The 13,701-nt window shown below is 41.4% G+C and overlaps 1 protein-coding gene across 1 annotated transcript in view; it reads left to right on the forward strand.

Annotated features, from left to right (window-relative positions):
* Positions 1-13,701, forward strand: part of EPHA4 (EPH receptor A4) — a 106,719-nt gene that overhangs the window by 37,599 nt on the left and 55,419 nt on the right. Inside the window, exon 4 of the mRNA XM_051781422.1 lies at positions 4,675-4,830. Within this exon, the coding sequence (XP_051637382.1) occupies positions 4,675-4,830 (156 nt within the window). The remainder of the gene's footprint in view (positions 1-4,674; positions 4,831-13,701) is intronic.

A 13,701-nucleotide genomic window follows, 5' to 3' on the forward strand; every position in this document is an offset into this window, starting at 1 on the left:
ACTTAAAAGAAGTTTTCCCTCTTCTGTTGTGTGTAGAGGGAGATTTGATTCAAAATCTCAAGGAATTTTGAGGTGTTTTTTGAGCATGTAGCTAATACATTTTTCTGCTTCAAATTTCAGCCAACTCTACAGATTTTAGCTGTAGTTCTCACTTGCCTGTGATAATAAATGTTCTTGGTGGTGCACAGGTAGGTCCCTTTTGGGCAGGAAGGTCCAGCAGGAGTGTGGTTTCTGTTTGGTTGTGGTCCTGACCTGGTTGAGGGCCCTTCCCTTGTGATGTTTGTGTGGAGACTTAAGCCCTTGGCACAGGGATCTCTAAGGCAATGGCTCTTCAGCCAGTGATGCTGGCCTGTGAAGGACTGCATCCCACTGGGCTTTCTGTAAAAAAACACTTCAGAACATCTATGCCAAATTTTCTTCTACTATCAGCTCACTGACTTAACTAGATTTACTTGGGCAAAGCCACGTTTCTGTGCTTGTTTTTCACCCTATTGATTAGCTCCTAATCAGAAATCAGTATTTTCTCAGTTGCAAGTTCTCCTTGTCAGCAGAGGCTGAGGCCTCAGGTAGGATGTTTCTCCTGGCCTTGGTCCCTGGTTGCCAGGGCTGCTGCCTGAGCTCCTGCCCAGCAGTTTTCAGCTCAGGGCTGGCCTGCTTGGACCTTCCTCATCCTATCACTGCTCAGAGCCTGACCAGCCCTGCTGGGATCCAGGGTCTCTCCCTTCCCTGCCTGAGATCCTGCTCATTCTCCTTGGGCGAGGAGCCGGGTGCTGCCTCCATGGCACTACCAAAGCCTCTGCTTGGAGCTCCCTGAGATATTTTTAAGATATGCACTGCATTTTTAATTATTTAGGGACTTTTCAACAAAGAGGTTGGGATGATTTCTTTATCCAACTCTTTACAAGACATTATAATTTTATTTTTTTTTTTTAAAGGACTATTAAGCATGTCAAGCCTTTTCCAATATATGATGGAATGATTCATTGCCATTTCCACAAAGATAAAGGAAAAATTTAAAAGGAAGTAACTGGCGGTTTTTTTCAACAACTTTAAATTTGCAAGAACAATTTTTTAAAGATTCCCCCATCCCCAATATAAAAAAACCCAAAGCTTATTTGAAAATGGTCAAAAACCAATTTAATATGTTTATTTTGTCATACTTGTGTTAAAAAAGAATGTGCCTCCTCCATTATAAGATGAATTTTTAAATTCTTAAATTGCTGTCTGAAATTTTCTAATAGAAAATTCAGCAGTTTCAGAGACCAAGCAAACAGACTCTCCAGCCCACACATTTATTCTTTCTTTCCTTTTTTTTTTTCAGAAAGCCATGAGTCTGAAAGTCAGGTTTTAATGAGAAAATGGAGTTTGAAAAACAGCTTGAGAAAAATTACATCTAGATTTGACTGGAGTTCCATAATTCTTCAGAGCAATTTTTGCAGTTTTAACATGTTTTCAAATTTACTCTGGTAAATTTGAAAAAAAAAAAAGAAGGAAAAAGGCATGTAATAATGACCAGCAATGTTTGCCAAATCCTGTCGCACTTTAATAGAAATAGAAATCAAATTGAGTTTAATATTATAACTCAAAGATATCAGCATGATTATTTCAAGCTGATGTCCATTTAAAATCAATGGGATTTGTTCTGAGGAAAAACTGTGAGCTGAAAATACTTAGTTTAAGAATTTCCCTTGAATCCGGTGCAGTCGATTGTAACTGTGTTATGCTGGTGGGTGATCTGAATGTGAGAAAAGATTTTCCTTCTTTAAAAAAAAAAACTCCAAAACCTAACAGAAAGAACTAATTAAGGCAAAGCTAAGAAATTGAACTCAAAGTTTGCATTGCACATGTGAACTAATCTTTTTACAATGGCATCTTTCGAAAACTGTGTAAGAACCCCATTCATGCTGGGTCTCACCCAGCAAATCCTTCCTAGAAAAGCAGCCGCGTGAAGATTTGTCATGAGCAAGCAATAAAGACTTCCAGGGAACAGGTTCTATACAGGCTTCTTGTTTGCCTACTAAATCATTAACCTTCAAAAAAAGCCCATCCGTAGCCTTAACAGGCACTGGTTGTAATAGGTGTGTCAGCAGCACTTCATGCTAAGAACAGCTTTTACAGGATTAGGTTCGAGTTTTTAAGTGATGGTACCATGGAGCTCTTGGGGGCAAAGAACTACTGGTTTAATGCAGCACATTCTCTAATGCCCTTTTATGTTTGTTATGAAATGTGGTGAATCTCTGAGCACACTGAAATGAAGGAAACTCTCTTCAGGAGTAGGTGATTTTTGAAGCAAAATGGCTGCGTGTGCTTAAGGAGCAACCACTGTGTTTGGAGAGCTTTCTTCAGGTCTTGAAATATTAATGATCTTGGCTTAATATAGTAGAAAACAAAATACAGTGCATGAAACGAGGGGATAAAAATCCTCGAGTTATAGAGTGTTGACCTTGCAGTACCCACTGAATCCATCTATTCCCTTTTAAACCACAGAGTCTGAGAAGACAGGGAGGGGGAGGAACGGTTGCAAAAATCTTTACCTGTGACATTTTTCTTTCCAGCAGCGTGTTATAGCCCTAGCAGTATCTTCAGTCTTGTACTAGATTGTTGATTATTAAGTATTTTAATAACAGGAATATGCTAAAGATGGCTCTTTGTTTAATAATTTCTGTGAACTATGATGTTCATATTAACAGTAATATTAGAGTTTACACGTTTAATTTTTAAAATGTTGAATAATGGAAAGAATTTTGTGGATAAGAGCAGTCAGCGGGGTTTCCTCTTGTATTCTGCTTTCCAAAGACTTGTCTTTCTATATGGCAGCAAGATTCTGCCTGTGGGTATCTGTTCCGGTCATATACAGGCTTAGGCATATTTTTCATCTGAGCCGTGACAGTGAAAAACAGGAATAATATCTCAGATCAGCATCTGCCACTTGACTGCTGCTCTTGTTAAACCAGGCACAAGAGAACATGTAGTGATAGTACAACTTGCTCACCAGATATTGCAAATTATACGAAAAAAAAATGAAAGGTTATTTCCCATGGTTACTTTTTTTTGTGTGTGTGGTTTGGTTTAGTTTGTTGTTTTTTTTTTTTTTTTTTTTTTTGCTGGGCAGTTCCCCTCACAAGCACAATAAACTGTTTTACAGGAGTTGTCTTTGCATAGTGTAAGTGCCTGGTTGATAGGCCATCCGTGGTGGGTTTGTATTCAAGCCCTAATTGTCTCTGATGTGGGGAGGCTGGGTTTGACCCCCGTGATTCTTCCTGCCGGAGCTGTGGTTGCTCATTTTAATTGAAACCCCAAGGCTGTTTGAAGCATGGCCAAAAAGCACCTTGCAGGTTGAACCTTATCTAATAACACAATGCGTGTAAACTCTGGAAGCATAAATCTTGGTCACTTGAGCAATGTGGTTTTTACAAGGTCCTCTGCTCCAGTGACAGCCCCAGCGAGCGACACGGGGCTGATCTCCCAGCGCTCCTGGACGTGGTGTGGCACATCGTAAAGTTAGGACTTGTTAGGGAAATTCCATAAAAGGCTCTGCTTAATAAGAATGAAGTAACTTGCTCTTTTATAAATGTTTAAAATGAAAAGTTTACTTGTATCCTTCTCCATTTCCCATTGGAGGGCCTCGTAAGAGAAGGAGAGAAAGAACAAGGAGGACTAAGGAAAGGTTGAAACAGAAAGAGCGAGCCCTGGCTGCACGGGGGCCTGTGCCCTCCCAACAGGAGTCTGTGCGTAGCAGGGGAACCCTAAAGGTAGCATAGGTGATAAATGACGAGATGTGAGAGTGAGTCACACAGTAAATACTGGGAACAACCTTTCCTTTTTACTGGTTTGCATGCCTGGGAATTTTCTCTCTTCTACGTAGTGCTAAAAGCGAGTGGTGATGGTGGGCTTTTATCTCTAGCCAAGAGAGAAATTTCTAGGATGACATACCTGTTAACCACTATGAAAATGTGTTATTAATGATGCTAATGAGTTTTTTCCAACTGAGGTAAAAGTAGCCATTTGTGTAAGCTTTGCATTTGTGAAGATGATGTCACCGAAAGCTTGCCAACTGTCCATGGGACCTGGTGACAGTGGTGCAGTTATGCCCTGGCTTTGAGGAGAGGAGAGCACTGCTGATCTCCTCCCCTGGGGGAGAAAGCAAAATGAATTCTGCTTTGCCAGGAGGGAGATGTGCCATTTCCAGGCATGTTGGGCTGAGGCCCCTGCTGCCAATTGCAGGGAGTTCCTGTCCCGCTCCCTCTTAAAAATTGGCAGTATCTGACTCTCAGCTGCCATTCCTTAAGTGGTCATAGAATAAACCAATAGCACCCCATTTGTCATGCTGTGTGTGTGTGTGTGGGTGCAGGTGGACATGGGTTAAGCCACATGCAACTCCACGGTAAGCATAAAGAGGCAGCTGATTTTCTGGCAGTGTCAATAGAGTATAATTTTTTTTTGCCATCTCCAAGCCAGCTTTTAAAATGGCTCTTATTGGAATGAGAAATCAGTATCCCCTGACATAGGATTACTCATTAAGAGTGCGGTGATTGTTAATTCTTCACCTGGGGCTAAGAGGACATCATTAGATCTCTTTGAAATGTCTCCTGCCTTGATTTTGAATGAGTAAGCCAGCAATTTATGATCACAGCCTGGGCCAATAACACTCTCCCTTCCTGTTCCTCCATCTAGCTTGCAAAATCGGATACTACAAGGCTCTCTCGACAGATGTTGCTTGTGCCAAATGCCCGCCTCACAGCTACTCCATCTGGGAAGGCTCTACCTCCTGCACCTGCGATCGGGGCTTCTTCCGAGCTGAAAATGATGCTGCCTCCATGCCCTGCACTCGTAAGTTGGTCTTTGAACAGTCTCTTTCCCTTTCATCGTCTGTTTCTTCTCCTGTCTTCCTCTCACTGTGTATGTAGGAAACACTGCCCGGAGATCTGTGTCTCTGAAAAGTGTTCTGCTTCTGTGAGCAGGATTCAGTAGATCTTACAGCCTTTTGCAGATGTGGTTTGGATTTTGGCTCGCACTTCTGGGAGAGAAAGTGTTAGTTATCAGCCCTGAATTCCTAATGGTGACAGGGTTGTGCTGACCCTTGAGAGTTTACGGTCTAAATAAATCAGGAGACTGGGAGGAGATGCAGCTGAAAAAGAGTGACTTGCAGACCTCAGTAACAGAGGTAGAAATAAAATACAGATCTAAGCTCCAGTCTGAGCACCTGGCCAGTAGATCACATCACCGTTCATCTCTTTAAATATTTATATTTGCAGAAATTGTGAAAGGTTTTCTTGTAATTGTATGACCTGGGGTAAATAGGTAATATTTATAATATCATTATATATATAATTTGCTTGAAATATAGATGGTGACCCTTAGCAACATGAGTGTTCATCTGAAAGGGGTTGTAATAGTAAATCTTAAACTTTAATGAAACAACCATCCAAAGCATGATTTATTTTATCTTACTTAGATAAATACATCATGTACAGCAAATGGAATTTGCTTTAGTTCTACCAAAATGCCTTCAGCAGGGAGAAGGAGAGATGCATTGAGCACACTCAGAGTTGCTGGAGCAATTCCTTGTCCTGTGTATTGGTTTATGGCTCACACAGCTGAAGACCTGGGATTCCAGGCATGTCCTGGTGTTTAACTGTGTCATCTTTGGTTTTCACTTCTTTAGGAGCAGAGTAGTTTCAAGCAATAAGTGAAAGGGCTGTATTTTACCAGGGGGATATCCATGTGTGGCTTTCCCTGAAAGTTATTGGAAATGCTTCCAGATTTTTGGAGTTCAGCTGTGTATTTATGTAGAGAGTGTGTGTGTCTCTGAGTGAGGGACAGCCAAGATATTTCTTTTGTAACATCTTAATACATTGTGAATTAATTTTGGAGAGATGACTCACATTTATTTAAATCTTAATTTCTTCCTTACAAGGCATAAACAGAGTATGTCCATAACTAAGCCAGCACTTATCCCTTCCTTACCCCCCCTTGATTCCAGCTGTTCTTCAGTGATCTCCTTCTTTTCAGCAGTGAGTTTTGCTGGGTGGTGGTTGAGCAGGCCAGGGCATAGCCAAGAGCAGCTGCTTTTGTTTAATAGGAAGCAGAGAGGTCCATGTATCCCTTTCCAAGTGTTGAATGGGAATGGAGGTCTAGCTGTATTTTGAAACTTGCCTAAGTGGGCAAGAACATGCTTTATATAATATAATTTACACTAGGAGATATAAAACTTGACCATTTTGATAGGAAAAATGTCTTTCTGCAACAACAGAACTATTGTTTGGAATGTACACCCTAAATAATATTATACCAGCAGAAGTTTCTCAAAGCCCCGGTCCTAGTGAGTGATATCCTGATCAAATTGAAATCAAATTAGTAATCAACTGGTTGAAATTAAGTAGGCATGTGCAGTTAGTGAAGTATGAGGAGAGAGCGAAACATTTCCAGATGGGGAAATAGTGAGCAAATGATATGTATGTTTACTTGTATTGCAAAATGTACCCCTGCAATCTTAGCCCTTTTTTGTCAAGTTTTGGGCCTACTTCAGGCACCCTTCCCCATCCCTGTCTTTGGAGGTCAGTCAAAGTTGAAGTTGCTGATCTTGGTCTTTTAACTCGAAAATACAAAGAGGACAGAAGAAAAGGCAAGGCCGTGGTGCTGGCCTCAACCTTCATCTCTGCAACAGTCTGGGAGGACTCGGCATGCAGAGGCAAGCCAACACCACAATCCCATGGACACCTGCTCTTGGAAAACAGGCCTGTCTCTGGAGGTCCCATTTCATAGCTTTGAATTTCCTTGTAGCTTAAGGGCTTCTTTTTCTGTGATCCAGGGTAAAGAATGACACGGGTTATTTCTGAGCTGGCTGGTGGGGCAGCTGTGCCCTCCCAGTCCCTGCTGTGCCTGCCCATAGCCCCTCTTTGGGGTCAGCCTTAGCCCTGTCTGATTGCTGCTGTGATGGTAGGACCTGCTCAGGCACAAAATGCAGCCCTGCCTGTGTGGCTGCTCATGGAGTATGGGGCAGGGGCTCTGGGGAGCTGTTCCTTTGCCATATTCCCCACACTGAGTAGCCTTCTGGCCATGCACCTGAGGCAAGTGACAGAGAGCATTTAGAGGGCCTCTGCTGAAGGGGACATCCTTCGGAAGAAGGTCCCCGTTTGTCTGCCTTTCCTGACAAGATGTGGAGACAGAAGGGAGCATAAACATCAAAGGTTCTTTCAGGAGGATTCAGACTCTAATCAGTTCTTACCAGTTGGTTAAACCAGGTGACAAACCCAATTCCCTTGTGCTGACAGCCATAATAATCAGGCACCTTCTTTGTTCATTATGCTCTCTTTAACTCTGGTATTCTCATTCAGACCTGCATTTAGTAATCGCTCAGTGTGACGGCACGCTAATGAAGAAATAAAACACAGTATCTGAGATCCATTCTTCTAGCAAAAAGATAGACTCTGCTCCACTGGCTTGTAAAATCAGGTTTCTGTTCACTTGGAGAACTATTAGACCAGGTGAATAAAAGTAACATTGGGTAATTTGGAAAGAACACCTGGAATGGACTGTGGATTGATCCTTTCTTTATTATTTCTTAACACTTCTTAAGATGAAGAACTTCAGCCTTCTTAAGATGTGTTTTTGTAAAGCTTTGACCCTTGGCTATTGATTTCCTTTATTAGTAAACTGGCTGGCCCTGTCACTTATCTCGCCTTCGAAGCTGGGGGAAGAGGACTGTTAGGACTTTCCATTAGCCTGATTGTGCTAGTGGATGAAAGGGAATTGGAGAATTCCCTTTCCTTTTCCTTTCTTGCAATTCCCATGGTAAGTAAGAAACGCAACAGCTATTTCTTGATGTGCTGGTTGGAAAGGTGCTCCAGAATTTTATCATTCCATAATGCTACTCTTTGATATTGCCATCCCTTGTTGAGCTGTAAAACCTGTATCTAACCTCAGATAAGCCAAGCATCAGGCTCCTAAAAAAGTAACTCAAACTCTTGTTTTAGTATTCTCCTCTATTTCAGCTTTGTTAGAGTGAATAATTATGTCTGGCTTAAGGCTTGTACTAGTAAAAGCAGAATGTGGCACAGTGTAAGACAGTGGAGTGGGCTTTGAAGAATAGACACTTCGACATACACGTTTACTGATGCATCTTTTCCCTTAAACTTGCCTCATGGGGATAATCATCAATGTGTCTGTCACCACTGAGGGCCAGAGCCGCCCTGCATCTGCTACTTTGACCAAACTCGGGAATTCAGACTTTCAGCTCTGAAGCACAGTGGGCTTGTCAGCTTTGTGCTTGGTCGTGGGGATGGTATGATTGACCTGTAATACACCTGAGCACAAACTGTGGAAAACATGGATGCCTTTCCCTTTTGGAAGCATTGCAAAAGTAATGTCAAGGCAACTCTTGAGAGCTTCATTATATTTCAGTACTTGCTGAGAGGAAGGGTCTTTCATAAGGTTAGCAATGTAATGGAGAATAAATTACCTTACCCGCACACAAGCCCATGAGGCTGGAAAACAAATCAGTCTCAATCATGGTCCTTGTCCCTGAATTTCCTTCTCCGTAAGGAGATACGCTGGGAATTGCAGCCTGGAACAGGCAGGTGCAGTTCCCACCCAAATTAATGGGCGTTGTTCCTGCGTCCCCACCGTTAATGAGTCGAGTTCTCTAACTCTTTCTTAACAAACAATGCTCACATTATGAGTGAGGAAGGGACAGTTTTGTATTGTTTATATTGTCTGTTCGATTCGAATTATTAATGATTTTTAATTGGAAGCTCTTTACAAAAGAGAGATTATCAGCACAGACTGTCCAGCTTGAAATCTCTCTCAGTAAATGACCCTGAATAATTTAGTCCGTTATGCCACCCAAACAGTGACTGATGGATTGATATTTTGTCACGGCCTGAAATATTTCAAAAATGGTTGCATTTAAGACAGTTTATACCAGAGAAGCTTAGAGATAATGAGAAAAAATTTAGTGAGATGCAAGAGAAAAGTGCCTGCGTTTAAAAGGACCTTCTCCAGTGTAGGTTATCAAGAAACCGAATAGCCTGACTTCTAACAGCAAACATCACTTACTTGTCTTTACATTCCCCTCTTCTAATTGAATTTAGTGCACTGCTGTATTTCCTCCAGAAAGTATATTGTTTTTAAATTACCATTTCAGTGCTATTACTCAAGGCTCCTGCTTCTAATGCTTTCTGACAGTTATCAGCATAATGAACCATAATGAAATGATGAGCAATCTACAGTGGAAACTCAATGTGGATTCCACTAGAGCTGTGTGACTGTGTTGTTAAAATTTGAATGCACATTAAAATAACACTGTCCTTATTTGTTCCCAAGGTCAAGGCTTTAAAAAAAGGTCTGAAAGGTCTAAACACTTCACTTTTGTAAATGTTGCAGTCTAATACAAATCCTTGGTACAATCTTGTGTTGCATTTAATGTATCTCAGAGATAAATATTTGACCTGCATTTTCAAAAAGGAGTGAATTTACTTACCTAATAACTGCATTTGCAAATGAGTAATTACACAGGAGCTGATTATTTGAGCATATGTTTATAATGATTGCTTAGACTTCTAAATAAACAAATGTGCTCTTTTTCCTTCAACTTAACTTGTGCCTTTTCCAAGTTTTCCAGTGAGATGCAGATTCCCACTGCTTTAGCTGTTAGAAGAAAAGACAGTAGGGTACACTGCATGGTTGGGCTGCCTAGTGTGTTGTTGGTGGCTTTGCACTGGCTTTGCCAGGCTTCCTTCCCTGGATTTGCACACTTGTGCTGGCACTATTGCAGTCTGACCTCTGCTGTTGGAGCCCCTTCTCTATAATATAAAGTATATGCCAATACAGACTCTAATATTCAGAATTGAAATTTATAACATAATTCTTCCACATCTTTATCTATGTCTATACTTTAAGTAAATTATTTTGTTCTTAAAACATCACATCACATAATGTACATTATGTAAATAGCACATCAGTATGGCTTTTAAGCTGTAGTATGGCTGTTACAAGGGCAGAGGGAGAGAGTAATTTTTCTTCTCCACATAGTCTGGGAAAATAGACCATCCATCGCTGCATCGCTGCCAGACCGAGAGAAAGGGATTGTGAGTGATGGGAATCTCAAAGGAGAAGGCTGTCTCCCCTCGTCTGTGGTGATGAGCTGAAGGAATTGAATAAGAAGGGGAGTGGTTATGGCTTGAAGAGAAGAGACGGGAGTAATTTGACAATGTGTGTTTATAATCAGTAGACTTCAAATCATCACTCCTTTAAGTACAGCAACTGTTTATTAGCTGTCTTCTGATTTTCTGGCCAGAGCCTGAAATTAACAGAGACATTTACTCAATTAAGTGGGGGCTTTGATTTGGTTAGTCAGGACCCAGTTCTGTGGAGTCGGTGAAGTAAATTAGAGGGCAAAACAGAATAAGAAACTTGGTAGTTGGGCCAATTACAGAACAACTTATTTTTCTGGTTGGATTTCTTTCCTGTCAGACTGTCAGATAACCTTCTAGTATCCACACTGGAATTCTTTTTATCTCAAAAGAGTGAGTGAACACAGGTGATATTGTCTGCAGCACAGCGTATTAGAGTAGATATGATAACATGTCTTAGCGTATGTGGCAATGCAAAATGTTCTTGTATGGCAGATTTTTGGAAATGAAGCCCAGAGCCCACAGGGGTGATGCCTGCAAGCATCAGTTTTCCCACACCTCTGCCAGTGGTAACTGGACCTTTTTGCCTAACTCCCTCAGGCTGGAGAGGAGATATTAATTGGTTGATTGTCCAGGTGAAAGGGACAAAGTCCATTGTGAAGCTGGTAACCAGGGTTCTTTTGGCAAGTAAATAGGAAGTCGTACATGCCAGTAAAATGGGCATTTTATCATTGGCACTGGTCCAACATCCCTGGCTTGGCAGAGCTCCCACTGAAGTCAAAGGAATCTTGCCCAAGTAAATAACTGAAGAATTGTTTACCAAATCATTTGCCTTATTATAACCCAGTTGTAATGCTAACCATGCACAGAGAGGAGGGGGGTGGAAATGGAGCAGATGACTGATATTTCACGTGGCTGCCGCATCTTGCGGGCTGTTGACTTTGGTCTCACCAGTTGTAAAAACACACAGTCGCTAATGATAAATGGTCAGGAAAAGCCAGGCAGACAAGAAGTGAGGGTTGTCCGAACTGCCAGTGCTTGTGTAAATTAGCCCACAACAACAGGGGACCTGTCCACAACTGCTGAAAGAAGCAATTAGTGGCAGCAACATACACAACTGTCACAGGAAAGTGTGGGCTTTATTTCTAAGCTTAAACTTACACAGCCCAGGTGTTTACTCTGTGTTATAACTTGTCTTTCAGATGGTTAGAGATCAACAACAGAGGCTTATCTGAAGGGCATCACAGCTCACATGCTGAAACATCATTGACAGCTCCACAGTTGCCCAGGTTTAATGAAACTTTATGAGATGGAAAGAGGATGCCAAAGTGCTTTTTCTTGAAGGCTGTGCCTGGCACTGCTTTGCCAGATATTTTAGTGAGTGAACTTAAGGAGTTTAAAGACATTGGTTATTTCATAATTACTTTCTTTGCATCCTCTCTGAAAATAGTAAACTCTCTATTTCATGCTCAGCCCTGCCTCCAGGGAGATGAATTCTAGGATTGCGATCAAGTTAAAGAGCATTGATTGGAGTTGTTAAAGGCCATCTGTGCAATAATGGCATGGTGAGGCTCTGTTGAGAGCAGCAGTATGGTCCAATGGTGAGGCTGGCAACACGACCAACAGCCTTAGCAGAGCTCTAGTCCTGCCCCTCTGTGTCCAAGCCATCCCCTTCAATGGTACTTGACGTACTTCCAGTGGCATTTCATAGCCCTCCGCAGATATGCTCCAAAGATCTTTGGAAAAGTTCATTGTATGGATCTTTTCTTTTTTTACACCTCTTTATTTGTTCTCTTTATTCTTGCTGTGTTGTACACAAAAGCTGGCTCTCAGATCTTGTATAGCAGTTGTGCTAGACTTTTCACCGTTCCTGATAGTGCATTTCTAGTTAGGTTTTCTTGCTATTAGTCAGATGCTTGTTCCCAGGTGCCTGCTGCTCCTTTAACTTATCAAAGACTTAGCTGCTCCTCTGTAGTATAGCCAAGGCCAAGCTGCCGATTCAAAACAGCCCAGTTCATGCTAGGCTCCTTTTAAATGACAGTGAGTCATAGCAACCTTCCTTGTTGTATGAATCTTGTTTATTATGTAGCAAATTAGCTCAAGATTTCTGAATACCTCGAGTTCCCTTTGAAATCACTGGAGATGAAGAGGGTCAGCATCTCTGGAGCAGGCTCACAAAGAGGATCCTTTTGTCAGTCCTGATCCAAAGCCCATTGAAGCCTGCTGGTCTGCCTTATTGACTTTGATTAACAAACACCCGTAGCTGGCACACTGCATTTAACAGTGTGTTTGTAGGGTTTTCTCAGTTTTTGGGGTGAAGTTAGAAAGCTTCGAACTGCAGCAAGTTACCGTATTATTTTTACTGTTAGAATAATTGTGAATCCTTACTAACCTAAGGTCTGCTTTTTCTGCCTCAAAAAAATGGAGATGATATTTTCATGAAGGAGAGTGCAGGAATGGTTAAAGAAGATTAAAGTCTTTTCTACATGCATGAGGTTTTCTGATGTCTGGTGGGAATTGCCAATGAAACTTCCTTCTGATTTCACACTGTCAGGTGAACGCAGGCTGAATGCAGTGTGACAACCCACTTGAAAATAATTATCCATTGCCCTGGCTGCAGAGACATCCGTTATCTGATAGAGAAATGTGCTTTTACACATGTGCACACACAGACGGAGTAAATTATTTTTTTAATCGTTTCTCCTTCCAGGGCTCAGAAGCTTCATCCTGCTTGTTATTTAGTCACATACATATCTTTTGAAAGCATCTTTCTTTCAAAGGAGGATACATTTTAAATGCACTGATCTGGTGACTGACAGGATGCTCCTAACAAAGGCATGCCATCTTGAGGATATATATATATATATTTGAAATATCCCTATTAGTACTTCCATGGAGAGTGTGGGTTTCAGTTTGTGTTTTTAATAGATCTCCTCCCACAGCTAGATCTTTTAAGGTAATAAATCTTAACTATACCATAGGCTAGTAGTAAACAGATGTGGTTACAGTCCAAATACTGATAATATCAGTTCAGTCCTTAATGGGTAATGCTACCATCAAAATAATCTGCTACCACTGTTAGTGGCAGAGGACTAAGCTGGCACAAAAGAAGGAGTTCTTGAAGGAGCCCTCTGCCAGGGGACAGACTGTGATAGAAAAGTGCAGACAGATGGGTGCCATCAGAATGGGTTTCCTGTAAGTGCTAAATTTACTTCAAAGGAATTAAGTGTTAGAACCCCGCGCTGAGGTGCTTTTTGGTTTGTTTTGTGATGCTTTTGTTTTCAACCTAAGAAAATAGTATATAATGGCTACTCGTATCTGATAAAATTGGCCAAACTAGAGCCCACAACTTTATTTTCAGTCTGTGGGCCATGGGACATCTGAGGAAAGGAAAAAGAATTTTTTTACTTGCATATAACTTGGGTGAACAAAAGCCGTTTGCCCAAAATTTGGAGCTGCTGGTTGTCTAGAAGTGGGATTCTGGAGTACTGTCAGCCTGGGGCGGCAGAGAACCAAGCTGCAAGATCCTTCTGATTTTTTGTCATTTTATGAGACAACAAAGTCACTT

The sequence above is a fragment of the Manacus candei genome, unplaced genomic scaffold (genome assembly GCF_025592945.1).
Source record: "Manacus candei isolate 608988 ecotype Guabito, Panama unplaced genomic scaffold, ASM2559294v1 h1tg000015l, whole genome shotgun sequence".
Classification (NCBI taxonomy): Eukaryota; Metazoa; Chordata; class Aves; order Passeriformes; family Pipridae; genus Manacus; species Manacus candei.